Source organism: Erinaceus europaeus, chromosome 1 (assembly GCF_950295315.1).
Source record: "Erinaceus europaeus chromosome 1, mEriEur2.1, whole genome shotgun sequence".
Taxonomy (NCBI): Eukaryota; Metazoa; Chordata; class Mammalia; order Eulipotyphla; family Erinaceidae; genus Erinaceus; species Erinaceus europaeus.
The window spans coordinates 31,079,783-31,099,816 of NC_080162.1; the positions used below are offsets into that span (position 1 = coordinate 31,079,783).

The 20,034-nt window shown below is 42.4% G+C and overlaps 2 protein-coding genes across 3 annotated transcripts in view; one reads left to right on the plus strand and one right to left on the minus strand.

Moving 5' to 3' along the window:
• AP3M1 (adaptor related protein complex 3 subunit mu 1) overlaps positions 1-2,528 on the plus strand; it is a 33,089-nt gene extending 30,561 nt beyond the window's left edge. Inside the window, exon 9 of the mRNA XM_007520351.3 lies at positions 861-2,528. Coding sequence (XP_007520413.1) covers positions 861-961 — 101 coding nt within the window. The 3' untranslated portion in view covers positions 962-2,528. The remainder of the gene's footprint in view (positions 1-860) is intronic.
• Positions 2,529-8,050: 5,522 nt separating this feature from the next.
• The window catches only part of VCL (vinculin), a 138,161-nt gene continuing 126,177 nt past the window's right edge, over positions 8,051-20,034 (minus strand). The window contains exons 18-22 of one of the 2 annotated variants that reach the window (XM_007520349.3): positions 18,776-18,961; positions 15,239-15,442; positions 12,628-12,831; positions 11,424-11,528; positions 8,051-10,119 (exon numbers count right to left, since the gene is read on the minus strand). In XM_007520349.3, the coding sequence (XP_007520411.1) occupies positions 9,973-10,119; positions 11,424-11,528; positions 12,628-12,831; positions 15,239-15,442; positions 18,776-18,961 (846 nt within the window). In that variant the 3' untranslated portion in view covers positions 8,051-9,972. The remainder of the gene's footprint in view (positions 10,120-11,423; positions 11,529-12,627; positions 12,832-15,238; positions 15,443-18,775; positions 18,962-20,034) is intronic. The other variant, XM_007520350.3, reaches the window with a different exon arrangement.

A 20,034-nucleotide genomic window follows, 5' to 3' on the forward strand; every position in this document is an offset into this window, starting at 1 on the left:
TCCCTGGCGGCACATGTACCAGAGTGATGTCTGGCTCTTTCTCTCTCCTCCTATGTGTCTCATTAATAAAGAAAGAAAGAAAGAAAGAAAGAAAGAAAGAAAGAAAGAAAGAAAGAAAGAAAGAAAGAAAGAAAGAAAGAAAGAAAGAGTTATTTATTTTTTTTCAAGATTTTATTTATTAATGAGAAAGATAAGAGGAGAGAGAAAGAACCAGACATCACACTGGTACATGTGTTGCCAGGGATTGAACTCAGGACCTCATGCTTGAGAATCTAACACTTTATCCACTGTGCACCTCCCAGTCCACAGAAAGTAGAATTATTTATTATAATTTTTTTATTGCCACCAAAGTTATTGTAGGAGTTGGATGCCTGCACACAATGAATCCACCGTCCCTGGCAACCATTTTATTCTTTTCTTTCTCCCTTCCTTCCTTTCTTTCTTTTTTTGATAGAGCTAGAATTTGAGAGAGAAGGGGGATGGAGAGAGGGAGAGAGCAAGATAGATACTTGCATCACTGTTTCACTGCTTATAAAGCTACTGGAAGACAGAGTTTGAACCCAGGTCCTTGCACATGGTAGTAATCTCTACCAGGTGGGACACTACCAAACCCCTGTAGAATTATCCTCAAAAGATATTCCCTTCCGACGTGGAAATTCAGGCTAAAACCATACCTCTATAGTAACGTAATTTGTGAATTATGGAAGAGATAATCCTTCTAAATCGTAGAAGGGATACTAGTTAGTATCAGATTTCCTCTATAGTGCTCATTGTTAAACAAATACTGTCTTGGCATGTCTGGAATAATAATGTACTCCTTTCCTTATCTATTCCTTTTTTTTTTTTTTTTTTGGTCACAGGCTTGAAGGTAAACCGCTTGGACATGTATGGAGAGAAATATAAGCCATTTAAAGGAGTCAAATATATTACAAAAGCTGGAAAGTTCCAAGTGAGAACATGAGAAGAGGCCAAAACTCCTCAAGATCTGTTTGTTTTCCAAGTGTCATTCCAGTTTATTACTATTAAGTACCAAGTGGGTGGGAATACATGATCTAGTTAAAACATTTGAGTCAGCTGCACAATGCTAGCAAAGCTGCTTAGTAATCAGTGTGTGTGGTTCTTAAGGAGCTTTAAGCTAAGGAGACTTTTCAATAACTTAGCTTACTTTGTATCTTTTCACCGAGAAAGATGATTTCCTCCACAGCTGGAGGGTCCCAGCTGGAGGCTGCATATTTTAACTGTAAAGGCTGAACATTACAGTTGTAACCTCTCTCCAAAAGCAAGTGAACTGTTCTCACCCAGCAGGAACTGTTTTAATCTGTAATGCAATGTGCGGGTGCAGTCGAATGTCACACCTGATATTAACGATCCCTGATCAATATTTGTCCCAATAGAGGAAATACCCTCCACCCAAGAAGTTTACAAAAAACTGCCTCTTCAAGTGTTTGCCTTATTCAGCTTTTCACTTGTGCCATTAAGCAAGCACTGTAGCAAAAGCCACTTCTACATGGCCCACGCAGGGAGCATTACTGCTCCATGCTTCATTCTCACTGTACTTGGTATTTGGTATTGTATTTTTTTATAAATAAGATTTTTATGTAAAGCTCAGACTTTGATTTACAAGGACTTTGCTGGATTAAGTACCATCTCAGTTTTGTGCCACTGGTTCTGCTATTCACAGTAAAAGATAATTTGTATCAAAGGGGGTGAATGCTTTATTAAGGTAATAAAAGGGAACATTACTTCTGCTTTTAGGAAGTTATTGCAAGCACAAGCATATGGGACTTTAAAGTAGTAAAAGAGAAATTCAAGTGGAAAAGATGCCTTCCTCACACTCTTTTTAAATTGCCTACCTTTTGTTGTTGTTGTTGAATTTATGTACATATTCATTAGTGGGAGGGAAAGAACCAGAGTAGTATTAGGGCACATGCAGTGCTGGGGGTTGAACTGGGGACTTCACACTAGAGGGTCAAATGTTTTAGCCACTACACACCTCTAGGCTTGTTGATCTCCTTTTTGTTGATCTTAAAAACTGCATTGCCTGCATCTCTTGACTTTAGAAGAATTCTCATTCCATATTATATGCTTCCCATATTGAGTCAGTAAATTCCTCCTTGAGACTATTGACATAGTTAATAGTTATCAACTGGAATACTTACATTTCTCTACTGGACCTCATTTGGGGGTGAGAGTGTTTTTCAGACTCTCATCTTGCTGAGATGAGAAGTTGTTCCCACGTGCCAACTACTGTAAACCATTTACCTCCTAATAAAAAAATAGAGATAAAATTTCTCTACTGTACTAGCAGAACACAGTAGAAGCAGCTTATATTGAAGCCAAAACAAAATTGCCAGTAACTTTGATGACACCTGTTGACGATCATGATTGCAGTTCAGTGTATAGTTGTCTTGTTTCATTCAGATTCATTGTCTTATTCATTGTCTTAATAGTCCTTGTCAGTTATTTTGCTTCATTAGACTTGAATACAGAAAGACTGTAAGTTAAAATATAAATGCTTGTTCACGATCCCTTCTACTTCTCACTCATTAGTTTTCTTCTCCATGTGACTCCATTCCTTAGTATTTATTACCAGACCACTGCTCGAGTCACCCTTACACTCGTCATCTCATTCTGTGTTAAAGGCTGATGGTTGATGATGGTACAGGAAGCTACATCAATGGCAACATTCTCCTCCTCCTCCTCTTTCTCAATGCTCTGGGCTGACTTTTTCAGGTAAAGAAAGAAAGGTAGAGAGGCAGGAGAGGGAAAGAAGCCATAGCAATGAAGCTTTCTCCAGTGCAGTGGGGCTGAGGCTCAGACCTGGGTTGCATGGATGGCTTATGCTGAGGGTGGTGGGAGTGGTGGAGGTGGGGGATGGGGAGGCTGAACCTGGGACCTTGGAGCCTCAGACATGAAAATATTTTGCATAACTATGATGCTGTCTCCCTTCCCTCCATCCATTCTTGTCAGTTTAAAACTCCTTTTCCATTATGCTGAGGGTCACCCTTACACTCGTCATCTCATTCTGTGTTAAAGGCTGATGGTTGATGATGGTACAGGAAGCTACATCAATGGCAACATTCTCCTCCTCCTCCTCTTTCTCAATGCTCTGGGCTGACTTTTTCAGGTAAAGAAAGAAAGGTAGAGAGGCAGGAGAGGGAAAGAAGCCATAGCAATGAAGCTTTCTCCAGTGCAGTGGGGCTGAGGCTCAGACCTGGGTTGCATGGATGGAGATCATGCCCCAAGTGAGCTGCTGTGGCAGCGTCCTTGCCTCTGCCTGCAGGGCAGCTGTCAGACTGCCTTCTTTCATCTAACAGGAAAAGTCACATTTGTAACTTTTATGATAACCATTACCTATTCGGCAGTAAAAACTATCTTGCCAAATAGTCCCTTTGCCTAAGGTTGGCTGCCCACTTCAATTGCTTTTTACTTGAGTACCTTGCTCGTTATAGAGTTTGTACTTTAAAAAAGAGCATTAGTACATTTGCTATTCTTTCCAGGAAATCCTTAATCTTAACCTTACATACCTGAACTATCCAGTTTTCTTCCTTTAAAAAAATATTTATTATTCCCTTTTGTTGCCCTTATTGTTTCATTGTTGTAGTTATTATTGTTGTTGTTGGATAGGACAGAGAGAAATGGAGAGAGGAGGGGAAGACGGTGGGGGTGGGGTGGGGGGGGGAGATAGACACCTGCAGACCTGCTTCACCAACTGCACCCTGCAGGTGGGGATCCTTTCTCTGGTTCCTATGCTTTGCACCACCTGTGCTTAGCCCACTGCGCTACTGCCCAACTCCCCCCCTTTTAAAAAATTTATTATCTATTTATTTATTGGATAGAGAGCTAGAAATCGAGAAGGGAGGGATAGAGAGGAAGAGAGACAGAGAGACACCTGTAGCCCTGCTTCACCACTCGTGAAGCTCTTCCCCTGAAGGTGGGGACCAGGGACTTGAACCTGGGTCCTTGTGCATTGTAACATGTGCGCTCAACCAGGTGCACCACCACCTGGCCCCTCTTTTTTTTTTAAATTTATTTATTCCCTTTTGCTGCCCTTGTTGTTTATTGTTGTTTTTATTGCTGCTATTGTTAGATAGGACAGAGAGAAATGGAGACCTGCTTCATTGACCGCACCTTGCAGGTGGGAAGCCAGGGGCTTGAAACGGGAGTCTTTGCACCTCACGCCAGTGCACTTAACCCGTTCCGCTACCACCCGACTCCTTTTTTTTTTTTTTCCCTCCAGGGTTATTGCTGGGCTCGGTGCCTGCACCATGAATCCACCGCTCCTAGAGGCCATTTTCCCCCCTTTTGTTGCCCTTGTTGTTGTAGTCTCGTAGTTATTATTATTGCCATCGTTGATGTTGTTCGTTGTTGGATAGGACAGAGAGAAATGGAGAGAGGAGGGGAAAATAAAGACAGACACCTGTAGACCTGCTTCACCGCCTGTGAAGCGACTCCCCTGCAGGTGGGGAGCCAGAGACTCGAACCGGAATCCTTACGCCCGTCCCTGCGCTTTGCGCCACATGCGCTTAACCCACTGCGCCACTGCCCGACCCCTTTTTTTAAAAAAAAAAACTAGAGCACTGCTCAGCTCTGGTTTATGGTGGTGTGGGGGACTGAACCTAGGACTTTGGAGCCTCAAGCATGAGAGTCTGTTTGCATAGCCATGATGCTATCTATCTACCCCTACCCTCCAGTTTTCTTTCTGTGCAAGCTGATATGAGTGAAAGGCTCCTTATCTCTTACAATTTCTGCTAAAAACTTACTAGTAGACTTTCTTTTTACAATTAAAATATTTATTAATTTGATTGAGTCCGGTAAATCCTTTCTCTAACTTTGGCTATGCTATTAAAAAAAAAAAAAAACCACATTTGAATTCTTAGACCATTGATCACATATTCTCAGATAGGCATATCTTGATGTCAAGAGTAGGCTTGAGGTGATCAGATTTTCTTGCAAAGTACTCCTCTCTTGGCCCTGATATATTAACATCCAGGTACATTTTCTATAAGCATCACTCTTCTTAGGGGGATAGACTGAGCAACAAGTGATCAAAGTTACTCTCCCTATAGTCACTAGCATCACCAATTATGAATACTAAGTAGTAATGGACTAGTTTTTTCAATCATAGGAATCCCACTGGTTTTAAAATAGCCCTATTTTCTAAATTCTTATAAAACCAGAGGAAATGAAGTAAAGTCTCATTCTCTGCATAAGGGTGTCACTTTGTCAGAAATAAATTTGTGTGATTCCTCTTGAGGTGCTACAGAAGAACCTTTATTAGTTTAATTGTCCTCAGAGTCATCTGATTTTGAGAAAACTAAACAACAGTGCAGTGGGAAGGGAGCCAGTGTGCATACAGTAAGTAGCAAACTTAAGACCATGATTCCTTTTCCCTCAGATCTTGCTGAGGTAATTCAGTAATATTTTCCTGTAAGTCAATGAGGATGACATCTGTTGAGGATGACATCTGTCTTCATAATCAACATTTTTCTAGGTTGAAGCACTGATAAATGTCAGCAGCATTGTCACCATTTATTTATTTTTGGATAGAACAGAGAAATTGAGAGGGGAGAGGGAGAAAGATGAGACACCTGCATATCTGCTTCACCACTTTTGAAAAAAGCAACCCCTCTGCGTGTGGGGAGCTTGGGGCTTGAACCTAGATCCTTGCGCTTTGCACTATGTGTGCATAATCTGGTGCACCACTGCCCTTTTTTTTTTTTTTTTTTTACTTTTTTTTTAATATTTATTATTTATTCCCCTTTGTTGCCCTTGTTGTTTTATTGTTGTAGTTATGGTTGATGTCATTGTTATTGGATAGGACAGAGAGAAATGGAGAGAGGAGGGGAAGACAGAGAGGGGAGAGAAAGATAGACACCTGCAGACCTGCTTCACTGCTTGTGAAGCGACTCCCCTGCAGGTGGGGAGCCGGGGGCTTGAACCGGGATCCTTACGCTGGTTCTTGTGGCTTTGTGCCGACTGCACTTAACCTGCTGCGCTATCACCTGACTCCCCACATCACCCATTTTTAATCTTTTCAGATCTAGAAAATTAGGCAAAAACAGTGATGTCCCAACTCTACCCCACAAATCTTCTCTACTCTTAGTGCTGCTTCAAGCAAGTACCTGAAGCTTCAGAGTCCCAGTTTCAATTCCCCACACAAAGCAGAGCAGTGATCTGGATAAAGAAAAAGGGGGTGGGGGTGGGAAGGAATATATACCCCAAAGCTAGTTATGATTTCTAATGTTGGTGAGTCCCTGACAACCCTATTTTTCTATACTTGGCTTTGGAATATGGAAAATAGATCTCCTGCACATGTAATAGAATAGCTTCAGGTTCTTGAAGATTAGTGATGGTCTCCACAGCTAGCTGGACTCCTCTAGGATGAAGACAGACTACTTCAGCCAGGAGATTATCTACATCATCTGGTTGTTTTTCTGCTATTAATAATTTTTTGTTTGTTGGCTTTTTTACCAGAGCACCACCTAGCTCCAGCTGTTGATATCAGAGATTCTATCAGGGACCTCTTGCATGTAAGTCCTATGTACTACCACCAAGTACCTCCCCAGCCATACTGTTAGAACTTTTTTTTTTTTTTTTAACCAGAGCACTGCTCAACTCTGATTTATTGTGGTGCTGGGGATTGAACCTGAGAATGCAGAACCTCAGGCTTAAAAGTCACTTGAGAGGGACCATGTGGTAGCACACTGGGCTAAGTGCATATAGTGGAAAGTGCAAGGACCTGCACGAGGATCCTGGCTCTAGCCCCTAGCTCCTCACCTGCAGGAAGGGGTCATTTCACAAGTGGTGAAGCAGGTCTGCAGGTGTCTTATCTTTCTCTCCCCAACTCTGTCTCCCCCTCCTCTAGATTTCTCTTTGTCCTATCCAACAACAGCAACAACAATAATAGCAACAACAACAATGGAAAAAAAAAAAAGATGAGCAATTATTGGTAGTGCAGGCCTTGAGCCCCAGCAATAAACCTGGAGGCAAAAAAAAAAAAAAAAGTTGCTTGCATGACCATTTGGCTGCCTCCCCACCAGGTAAACCTTTTCACTTGTGCTGCTTCTAGTGTCTACATGTCCAAAGTTGCCCTTTAATGTGCAGATCCTTGTTAAATAAATATTACCACTAGTTTCTACTTCTTCCAGTACAATCTTCCAGTACAATGTGTGAATTAAGCAGAATTTGGATTATTTTTTAATTATTTATGAGCGAGAGAGAACCAGAGTATCATCACTCTGACATATGTGATGTCAGGGAGTTGACATATGTGATATAGGGAGTTGAACTGGGGAGGGGGCAAATAGCATAATGGTTATGCAAAAAGACTCTCATGGCGGAGGCGCAGGTTCAATCCTCCACACCACCATAAGCCAGAACTGAGCAATGCTCTGGCAAATACGAATAAATAATAAATAAACTGACAATCAGGAATTAAACTAGGGACCCCATTGCTCAGTGTGCCATGCAACTTGTAGGTATGCCAGATTTGGAAATCTTTAGTTTCCAGGTTTTTTTTCTTTTTGTAATTATCTTTATTTACTGGATAGAGATAGCCAGAAATCAGGGCCAGGTGGTGGTGCACCTGGTTGAGTGCACTTGTTATAATGTGCAAGGACCCAGGTTGGAGCCCCCGTCCCCACCTACAGAGGGGAAAACTTTGCAAGCAGTGAAGCAGTGCTGCAGGTGTCTCTCTTTCTCTCTCCTTCTCAATCTTCCCCTACCCTCTCAATTTCTGGTTGTCTCTATCCAATAAAGATAATGATAAAAAAAAAAATTTTAAAGACAGAAATAGAGAGGTAAGGGGGTGTTAGAGAGGGAGAGAGACACATGAAACACTGCTTCATCACTTGCAAAGCTTTCCCCCTGAAGATGGGAACTGGAGGCTCGAACCTGGGTCCTCACACATTGTAACATGTGCACTCAACCAGGTCCACCACTAACCAGCCCCCAGTTTCCAGATCTTGAGGAACAACTATCCTCAAAACAAAGGAGAATCCTGATATAAAAGTTTTTGCTAAAATAACAGCAACCATTTAATAATATATTACTTAAACAAATGCACTTTATTGTTTTAAACAGAACAAAAGAAGAGACAGAAAATAGTTGCATATTACAAATCCTATGTTATGGAAATATGCAAAATGTAGCTTTTGACTGGTGATGTCTCTAATCATTCAGGTATTTTTAAAAATTTGCTTCACTGTGTCTTGAGTACTGATAACAGAGGAAAGCACATCATCATAAAATGTAAATCAGTCTCTCAAAATACTGGAAGAACTTGGAAAGCAAAAATGAATTTTCTTAGTTCCTCTAAGTAATCTTTACTAAAACAAAAAGGTGATCTTTGGCATAGATTCATATAAAGGCATTAACATTGCATTTATATTAGGTAAGCAACTATACAAATATGCTGAGGGCTTTGGGGGGGGGTCTTCATTAGTTAAAAGGAAATAGAGGAAGCCTGAGTGTATCGTGCCAACTTAAGACAAGTTTTACTCATTTTATTTTGGGATCTTACACACATAGGAGGTGGAAGGAAGGGCGATCAGGCAAGGGCTCTTTACTCATCCAGTTCTGGTTTTGGGAAGAACTATGGTTTCATGTGCTGGGGATGCTTAACCAGCAGTGATAAGGGCAAAGAGGAAAAAGCCTTTTCTCACTTAACTAAATAGGAAACTTACAGTGGTGACAATTAATACCCATTATTCTCTTCAACTTGAGCCATACTTGGGAAGGAGGAGAGGATGCAAGGGGGCTTGGTTGCAGTTGGTTGAGGGAGACAGGAATTGTCCCAATTTTTCCTATTGATTCATCCCCCAAAAGGACAGAATTTCAGTCTGCAAACAAAAAACACCCTTAGGTAAGAAGTGTCATTTCAAACAGGATTGCGTTTCCATTAAACATGGGGAAAGGGGTTGGAAGCACCAATTCTTATGGCTGAATTTCAAAAAGGATCTTTCAAAACTGCAGGTGTAACAGACCCATATCTTTAAAATGTTATTTAGGAAGGGTGGATGGAGAATACAAAAACCAAGATAGAAGACATTATTTGGTTAAAAATTAAATGCAGCATTTCAGCTCAGAAAGAACAAGTAGAGCTAAGAATGAATGATAAGGCCTCAGCACAGACATCTGCAGGCAGTGACAAAGCCTGGAGTGCCTGGGAGCGGCCCTGCTGGGAGGATGGGCAGGACCACACCCTAGCTGCTCTGCCTCTCCATGGCAGAGAGCACCAGGACACACAGTGTATTCCCACAGGATGGCTACCCTGTGGTGGGGGGTGGCTAGGGGGCTGAGGCAGGATGAGGGGTGGGCAGTTTCCCTAACACAGACATTGCTCAGGAGCACAGTGATTCTGTGCTTACTTCCTACTGACTGAAATTTGATTTCATACCATGGGAAACTAGGATTAAATTTTTAGGGGGTGGGCAGGAAGTGAATCCAGACCCCATATGCTGGGGTTCCCTAGAGGCCACTTTCACTGCAGCCATGAGCTCACTTTCAAAAAGGACCCAGGTAGCACAGCCAGGGAAGGCAGGCAGGGTCAGCAGCAATATGGAAAGCCCAAAACACACTTTGGAGGCACAGTGAATTTCTATTTAACTGACTTACGGTCTTGGGAGCCTGGAGGGAAGAATGGAAATCAGGGGAAAGGAGGCAGCGCAGGGGTCTGGCTAGTGTTCTCACTTGAATTCTGAGCTTATGTGAAGTCTGTGGGCTAGACCCCACATTGCTTATTGGAACAGAGTGTGCATGAGTCTGTGTTTTAGAATACAGGTTTTATACAGAGACACATTTCAAAGTGTCCACGACAATAGTGTAAGTGTTTTCATATGTGAAGAAGCCACTTTTTTTTCTGCTAGATGAAACCAGGGTGAGGCTTTCAATTCTGGATTGCTCTTGGGACTCAGATCACTTTCATTCTGTTTAGCGGGCTTTCTGTGCGAGCTAAGTTCCAACAGGTGACTACTGGTACCAGGGAGTCTTTCTAACCCAGCGCAGTGTAAAACCAGCATCTGTTCTGATTTTGATTGAAGCTGCTTCTGCTTCACGGACAGTCTCTTTCACGGACTGCATGAGGTTCTGGGCATTGTGAACCAGCATTTCTGTGGCCTGCAATGAAAGAGGAGCTCTGTTATTCACAGTCTCGCACAGCCCTGCCTCCAGAACAGCTTTAAACATGAAGTCTGTCACTCTGGCTTACTCTTCCCTCAGTTTTTCCTATTTCCTTTTATTTGGACAGAGGAAATCAGATAACAGGAAATAACATACTGCCCAAACCCTATCTAGAACATAGTGGAATTCAGGTATGAAATCCAGTTTCCATAGTTTAGGAGAAGAGATATTTAGGATGAACATTATAGGTTTAAAATATGGTAGCGAAAATAGCACCTTGGTACTAGACAAGTCACCCCCTTGTCTCCATTAAAGAGCTCCTAACCTAGTAATCAGAAATGGTCTCCTAAAATATCTGTGAGTTCTCAAGGGGAGGGACTTTTTGTTTGTTTGTTTATTTTTAACTCCCTTAACATCTACTACAGCAGCACATTACAAGTATGGTGAGATCTGCCTGTAAGAGGTACAAAAAAAATGTGCTAATCTCCTATAAGAAGAATTTGGGTTCCATGGAAGCTACTTAAGGGAAGATAAAGAGAATGGGGCGATCAAATGAGGATTTTTCTGAAAGAACTAAGCAGCATGCTTTTTTTTTTTCCCCTTCAGGGTTATTGCTGGGCTGGGTACCAGCACTGTAAATCCATTGCTCCTGGTGCCCGTCTTTTCATTTTTCCCCCATTTTATTGGATAGGATAGTGAGAAATTGAGGGGGGAAGGTAGACAGGGAGAAAGAAAGACACCCGCAGACCTGCTTCAGCGCTTGTGAAGCTACCCCCCCTGCAGGTGGGGAGCTGGGGGCTCAAACTGGGATCCTTGCATGGGTCAGCTTAACTCAGTGAGCCACTGCCTGGCCCCCAATATATTTTTTAAAGATGTTATTTATTTATTAATGAATTAATGAGAAAGACAGGAGAGGAGATAAAGATCCAGATATCACTCTGGTACATGTGCTCCCAGGAATTGAACTCAGGACCTCATGCTTGAGAGTCTAATGCTTTATCCACTTCGCCATCTCACAGACCACCCCCAATAATTTTTTTTTTAAAAGAGTCAAGTAGAGTCCTAACTGATAACTGATTCAGATACCTTGAGTCCCAATTTCCTATTTGTGAAATAAAAATTGCACAAAAACTTTACTTCACCTTCCAAATTCCTGATATATCTCTCAATGGATATCCTCCTGAGTCTATCTCATATTCAGAGTACTCAATTCACAGATAATATCTTCCGAAAACTTAAATTAATTGTTATAAAGTGGTACAGAAGCCGCTGGCAAGAAATCAGAAGCAGCAGACACATACCTGTTCAGATTCTTCATCACTGATATTGGTCCGACCCAGCATGGTGGCTTTCACTGTGGACAGGATTTTGAGCTGGGTACTGATGGTTGGGATTCGCTCACATACCTAAAGAAAAACCTTAATTTAGAATGTTTCTGTATTTTTCTCACCTGTAATTTTATTAGAGCAATACTCTCCCACCCCTGTATTCCCAGTGACTGACACATAGAATGTACTCAATAAATAACAAGAAGCCACTTATTTTCTCTCAATAGTCAAGACAGTCTGTCTCTTCAGAAATTAGATCATTAAAACTACATTTGAGCAGTCTAGTAGGTGGAACAGTAGATAAAGCACTGGACTCTCAAACATGAGAAACTGAGTTCAATCCCTGGCAGCACATGTACCAAAGTGATGCTTGATTCTTTCTCTCTTTTCTCCTATCTTTTTCACAAATAAATAAATAAATGGAATCTTTAAAACAAACAAAAAAAAACAACTCACATTTGAGGAGCCAGGTAGTGGTGCACCCAGTTAAACATACATCTTAGCAAGCACAGGACCATGGTTTGAGCTCCCTGCTTCCCACCTACATGGGGGTGCTTCATGAGCAGTGAAGCAGGTATATAGCTGTCTGTCTCTGTTTCTCTCTCTCCTCCCTTCTCAATTTCTCTCTGTCATATCAAGTATAATAGAAAGGGGAGAAAAGGGACCAAGTGGTGGTGCACCTGGTTGAGCGCACGTTACAGTGCTCAAGGACCTGGATTCGAGCGCCATTCCCCACCTGCAGAGGGAAAGCTTTGCAAGTGGTGAAGCAGGGCTGCAGGTGTCTCTACCTCTCTATCTCCCCTACCCTCTCGATTTCTGGCTGTCTCTACCCAATAAATAAAGATAATAATAAAAAAAAATTTTTTAAGGGGGAGAAAAATAAAAAGGAAAAAATGGCCACCAGGAGTGGCAGATTCATAGTGCAGACGCCAAGCCCCAGTGATAACCCCGGTGGCAATAAATAAATAAATAAACTCATTTGATTAGGAAATAAAACTTCCTGAATCTCTCTTTCAAATACACAGATATATTTCCTCTTTTTGCTATTTCTTTCCTCTATAAAGTTCCTCTTTCTCCTTGTTCACCTAGGTTTTATCTCTTTCCTCCCTTACACACACACACACACACACACACACCCTCTCTCTCTCTCTCTCACACACACACTCTTTCTGAGTACCTGTAAGAGGTTGGTTCTAATCCGCTTATCTGTGCACTGCTTGGCAACTTCCTTGGCCAACCGAGTCACCTCATCTGAGGCCTTGGCGATGTCCTTGGCACACTGAATCAGTGCCCGCTTGGTACCACTGCCCCCTCTTACCAATCGAGACATCTCAGCCATCAATAGAGCCATGCGCTTGGCTGCTGCAATGATGTCATTACCCTAGGGAGAAGCAAAGATACAGCATGAGTTCAGCCACACTCAGGCCAAATGAGGGAAGGGAGCAGAAGCACAGAGAAGAGAGGAGGGAGCCTGCTGCGCTAGCAGCCTCTGGAAGGGTAAAAGGAATGTAAGAAGAAAAAGAATTTTCTTGAGCGACATGACTAGCATAACAGAAGTGGACAAAGAGAAGGAAGGAGGAGAATGAGCCAGAGTATTCAATCCAATACTCAGAAAGAAATGAGGGAAGGTGGTATCATCCAACTGGAAAAAAAGGGGGGGGGCTTGTACATTAGGATGGAAGAGCAACATGTGTTTCCCAGGCACAGCACTAAACAAGCACTTTAACATCCTCGGGTTAATCAGATCAATACAATGAGGACAGGGTCAGAAAGAGGTTAAACAGGCATCTTCCATTCTATAGAGAGAAAGCAGTAAAGCTGGCTTGAGGGGAAAAACACAGAGGAGTCTTTCCAGATGTTGAAATCATTCTCTTCACCTTTGCCCTTATTACAGTAGCAGCCCCAGATTGTCACTGTGAACTAAAATTTAAATCTCAATTAGCTATTATCAGTCTTACTAAGAAAAAAATATTTTCTCAGACCTAAACTGCTCTTGCCTTTTCTTTTACTTATTCTATTAAGTCTAAAGGAACATGTTATTTTAGCTTTTCACATTTATTAATACTTTAATTTTTTTTTTGAGAGAGAGAGAGAAACCAGAACAACACTGGAATAGGTAATGCTGGAGATCAAACCCGAGGCTTCATAGATGCAAGTCCAGTGTTTTACCCACTTCACTACGTGGTTTACTATTTCATTATTCTTTAAGTGGTGCCAGGGATCAAGCCCATAGCCTAACACTTTACAGGCATATGCTGAACTACTAAGTCATTTCCCCAGCCCAAGTTTGCACATTTAGGAAGGCTAAAAATCAATTCTTCCGTTACCTAAGGGGCTTCAATTAAAGAAAGCCTCAGCCAAGGGGAAAGAATCAAGAAATAAACATCACAAAGTAAAGCAGGAAATAGAATCCCTACCCCCTACTAGTAGCTGTTTAACTTAGATTTGGCTTCCTTCGTTTGGTTCATTAAAACCTTCACAGGATGGAGAGAGCTACGCAGCAGAGCATAGGACTTGCTGCACTAGACTGCAGTTCAATCCCCAACACCACGTAGGCCAGAGCTGAGAGGTGCTCTGGTCTCTCAGTCTCTCACTCTCTTGAAAAATAAAAAGAAATAAACATTGGAAGTAAGAATATCTTCCACTTTAAAAGTATGTAATAAAACCTTCATACTAAATAAATGTATAGTTTATCTTTTGGCTGATAATCAAAATAACAATTAGTGTTCAAAACAACCTAAAAAGCCAGGCCCTGTGATTTTTCCCCTCATGCGTTTCAATTCCTATGATGCAGTGAGACATATATACTTCGTGCTGCTGCAAAGTGCTGTGTGAAGCCACCGGAGTGGCTAGGCATTTACACGACAGTGTATAACATCTCAGGTGGCAACTAAGACCAGAGAGACCAGGGGAATGAGAAGTCCTAAGACAAGGGGTATGTTAGACAAGGCTGTCTGCGTCCACTTCTTCCAGGACTGGGGTCATTCCAGGACTTTATGAACTTGATTAGAAGACAGTGTAGCACCAAGGTTAGTTAGTTCCCATCACTCTCAAGACTTTCTTGCAACATGCCACCTTCAGAAGGGAAAAAGTGATCTCTCCACCCCTACTCTTCAAGTTAGCTTTGATTCAGTCCCCAGGGGCACAGCTGTGTTGCTGCCTGTCCTCCAGCCACGAGTGCTCCCCCCACTTCCTTCCCTCCCATTGAAACACCTGGACAAGCAGTCAGTCAAGCCCTTTCTCTGTGGGCCCCCATCAAGGCCAGCATCTGCCGTACAGCCAAGTGCAGGGCAGCAAGCAGTCCACCTCCAAAGACTCTTGTTGCTTCTCACCCAGATCAATTCCACCTGAGCCATGAGTGAGAAGTCAGCAGGGAAGCAGGGGCCAGGCAAAGCTGGAGGGTCAGTCCACGTGACCTGTTAATGGTCTATAACTGTCCCTCATCTGGAAGCCATTGAGAATCATATCCACTGCTTCCCAAGGGGGTTGAGGTTCCAACAATGGCCACCAGGTCAGAAAGGAAAGGAATCCTTTAAAAACAAAAAAGTGACCCTCATCTCTCAGGTAGGAACTAAGACCAGAGAGAGCCAATATAAAGGCAATCTCATTAGTCTGGCATAAGCAGACCTATCAAATTTGTGAAGCCAATCCTAACAACATGGTGCAGACAGACGCCCGCCCTGCTCAGACTCACAGGACCCGCACAGATCATGAGTGATGCAATGTGTCAAGGCTGCACATGGCCGGATGCATTTGGAGCAGCCCCGACTGGGGGTGCTAATCAGTACCTTACTAGACCACTTGGTAGCTTCCCGATGCAATGACTGAGCCGCTGCCAGAATGGGCTGGTTGACCGGCTGACTGGATGGTAATAACAGCAGCTCAGGTTCGTAATCGTCTTCCATGTCAGGGGGGACAGGGAACCCAACAGCATCGGCCGCATCTGCCTCTCCTACAACACCTATACCTACCTCAGCGGCTGGATTACCCGGCTTTGTAGATGGCGGAAAGGATGAGAAATAGGGATAGTGTTAGTAAGTGCTGGGAAACTGAGCTTCAACTGGTTTAGTGACTGGAGCTTGACTAAGATGGGAAAGAAGTGGTGTGCTCCTCAAGAGCCACATGGACCAACCCCCACAAAGGGGGATTCTCAGCCTCTGGCACCAATTTAAGCCACCCTGTTCACAGTGAATGAAGGAGAGACTCACTCTAATGGCACAAGTTTTCCATAGGTGTGCTTATACTATGAAAACAAATGACATTCATTTTGCACACACTTACTACCAAAATTCAGCTTGCCAAGAGTAGTTCTCATGGCAAACATTTTTGAGGAACCAAACATTAGTAACTGATTACCTCTAAAAGAAATAGAGGGGGGGGGCGTTGAGTGGGCTGATTCTAAATTAGAACACATCTCATCATGCATGAGAGCCTGGGTTCATGTCACCACAAGTAAACACTGTGGATGGCACCAAAGGAATTTCATGGATGGGGATCAGTGCTTTGTTGTCTTACTCTCTCTTCTCTTTATCTCTCATATTCTCTTCTCTAAGTGTATAGATTACAGAAAATGAATCAGGCAGGCTGCTTAGCAACTCTGTGCACACACAAGGCCCTTGGTTCATTCCCAATATTCCATTAAGACGTTTTTTTAAAGAGGGGGGAAATGTATTTTATTTTATTTATTATTGGATAGAGACAGAAAGAGATTGAGAGGGGAGGGGAAGATAGGGAGGGAGACAGACAGAGACACCTGCAGCTCTACTTCACCATTTGTGAAGCTTTCCCCCTACAGGTGGGAACCAGGGGCTTTGAACCCTGTTCCTTGCACTGTAGTGTCTGCGCTTAACCAGGTGTGCCACCACCTAGTGCCCCAAGACTTTTTTTTAAAAGGAATTCATGGGGAGTGGGGTGACACACATTACTTTTGAACAGGTCAAGACGAACATCAGAACATGGACGCTATTGTACATCTTCCTGGACATAAGAAGTGACTTGATCTGCAGCTGCCAGTTAAAAAAACCGGATTTCCTTCAGAAATGAACAGCTTAACAGCTCCTGCACTGGACTGGGGAGACAGTACAGAAGTAGCCTTGTGTACCTGAAACCCCTAAGGCTCCAAGTTCAATCCGTAGGGCGACCATATGCCAAAGATGAGCAGTGCTCTGGTCTCCGCCCCCTTCCCTCATCTCTCCCTCTCTCTTCCTCTATATAGTCTCCACTACATCTAAATCTTCCCCTTTGAAAAATAAGATATTTATTCATCCCAAATTTAATAACATATTTCACATATTACTATGAACAAAGTGAGCTGAGAGGAACCTAAATTAGTGCTCATGAAAGAACAGGACCCACGAGTGGGAGAAAACTAATTTCATACTGGGAATAGAGACTCTGAAAAGTGAAAAGTCAGAGGAGGAAGTAAGAGAGTCAGCTGCTGACAAAAGGCCAGTGTGGTCAGAAAATCAAAAGCAAGTGCTTCAATTAAGAACCATTTATATGCAGAATGGTCAACATAAGTGGTTTATTTTTCGTTTTTTAATCAAACATCTCTAAGAGGAAGTTTGTGTGGAATTTTACTTGAGCCTGTGATCACTCTTTTTTTTTTTTTTTCCTTTTTCCTTTTTCCTTTATTGGCACCTTTTGATGCATGTTTAGGTTTGGGTTCCCAGAGAGCTTTTTTTTTTTTTTAACAAATCTTGAAGCTGCACTTTTATCCAGTTTGTCTGCGATCACTCTTAAAACTCTTCTCTTAATACAAAAAGTCTGTCCCTAAAAGTATAGTGGAGTGGAAGGACTCAGAGCCAAAAAGTGATTCAAGTACTATTTAAGTCCTTTGATCTGGATTTTTTTTTTCCTTTCTCTTTAAACCAGAGCACTGTTTAGCTCAGGTTTATGGTGGTGCTAGGGATTGAACCTGGGACCTTGGAGACTCAGGTATATCAGCCTCTTTGAATAACCATTATGCTATTTCCCCTCACCACCCTGGATTCTATCTCAACCAAGATTCATCCACAATCCACAGAGGAGACACTGTTATGAAACTTCAGAGTCCAAACATGTACACACAGATAAAATGGCAGCTGCCCCCTACTCCCAAACACATGGTTCAGTTAACTTCTGGATTCCCTCAGGGATCCAAGTCTCTGGAGACAACCAGACCTACGGAATTCTGACTGCAAATGACATGATGCCAGTGTCCCTAAAGTTTTATCTATATATTTGCGATTCATGCATAGCTTTTGTTCCACTGCACAAAGTGCCTAGATTTATTGTAATGGAACTTAAATCTCCTTTAAAATCTTAGAATAAAACCAACCTTTCTTGTCAGCCCCACCTAGGAAGCACCGGGACTCTGCTTCCAGGAGGTGTACACACTCCACTTGAAAGAAACAGTTACAGATAATTCCACAAGTCAGGCCCAACATCAGTAAGGGAGCCATTTCTTCTGAGAACCCAGACACACTGCTAACAACACAGAAAAAAATTTGAGCTACAATATCCAAGGTCAATTTTCCAGTCTGAAAGAATCCCAAGATCAACAGCATGTGCAGGAAGTCACTGGGGAACTACAGTCAATGCAAGAGCTTGAGGTGACACAGTGTGAAAAGAACAAAGGCAAATAGACAGTGAGATTAAAGACTTAGGATCCTATTAGAAATAGCTGGTAACTGAGTCAGAACTATATTCTATTGCAAAGTTAGTATGAATACTCTCCCAGTGGTAGATGAAAAGCTACCACTATTCATCATTTAGGGGGAAATAGGCAAGTTATTCATGGACATGACTGAGTCAAGTTCTGGATTTTCACCAACCACATTAGCATTTGTTTTCAGTTTTGCTGAGTTGGGTTTAGCATGGTGGTGTCTTGAGTTGAGGGATAAGATGATTCTGAGAAAAGGTCAAAGCATATGACTTCTAGGACAGTGATCTATCTGGCTCTGTGAAAAAACAGGAGGAAAATGCACACAGCTCACCTAGCAGAGCATACAGAAGACAGTTTCATGTTTGGTAGGCTGACAACTTACAAGAAGGCATCTAAAAACACTCAGCAATCTCAAGAAAGAAAAGCAATTGCTCCAAGACCCCAAATGCCCAGGATCAAGGTGCCTAACAGAGGACAGGAATTCTCTCCAAACATAAACATCATGGCTCTCATTTTTGCTGTCAGCAGGAAAAAATATCAGGCATCAGAAACATCACACTAAACCACAAGAGGGTCATACTCCTACTGACAACAACATGAACCAAAACAGGGAGAGGGCATGACTCTTCAAATTATCTCCTCTTCCTTGGCTGGGTGCATGGTTCTCTTGGTTACTTACCTTGCTGGACCACTTCCGGGCTTCATCATGGAGCTGCCTGGCAGCCATCATCATTGGCTGATTAATGACCTCCCCGGCCTTCTGCTCAGGGAACTCTTCATCCTTCTCCTCTGGTGGTGGGGGCCTGGGTGGAGGGACTTCACCCTCAGGAAGAGGTGGTTTGGGGGGAGCAAGTTCATCTGTCAGCTAAAAAAAAAAAAAAGCAAGACAGGTTTTAAGGTCATTATTTAAGTCCAGGGGCCACTGGAATTTACTCCTCTCCTCTAAAAAGCATCCTCAGAAAAACTGCTCACATTCACATAAACTACTCACACCATACAATTTCAACAGAAGCCTATTTTCTTCTTTTTATCCTCCACATTACACTAGCATCTATTGTTTTGGTCATATCGCAGGGACATGATGAAAGATTCTCAAAAAGGATCCCCACAGAAGATTAAGTCTGCTTCTGACTCTGAAGAGCAACTGAATAGTCAAGAAACCACTCCCCTGGCCCTCAAGGTCCTCATCTGTCAATGACAGGAAGTTAACCCAGATAACCTCCAAGGTCTTGTTTCTGAGTAACACGACTGTTAATCATGTAAGAAGCTAATCGCCACAATGCCCCTTTTTACCCACCCATAGTGAGAGGGGGTAAGCAAGTAAATGCTATTCCTTAGCACAATGGCCAAATTTTATCCTCACTTTAGAAATTTTCATATTTCACTGACTTAAATTTCTAAAAATGTTCACTATTTTCTGATTCTACGACTTGTATTTGCAAAACATTTCCCAGCTAGTCTCCTAAACCACTGGCTTATGAAAGGATAAATTCAAGGTACTTTGAGTCAAAAGCAATCTTTAAATAGAATGGAGTGAAAAGTTCATTTGTATTAATTAATATGTAATTTGTATTGCTACTTAAAATTAAGTCATGCAGGGGGCTGGGTGGTGGTGTACTGGGTTAAGTGCACATAGTACTAAGTGCAAGGACCCACGCAAGGATCCTGGTTTGAGCCCCTGGCTCTTCACCTGCAGGGGGGTTACCTCACAAGCAGTGAAGCAGATCTGCAGGTGTCTATCTTTCTCTCCCCCTCTCTATCTTCCCTTCCTCTCAATTTCTCTTTGTCATGGCCACAGTAGCAGTGGATTTGTAATGCAGGCACAGAATCCCAGTGATAACCCTGGGGGAAAACAAGTAAATAAATAAATAAATAATAAAATAAGGTATACAGCCAGGGAAGTGGTGAAGTGGAGAAAATGCTGAACCCTCAAGCATG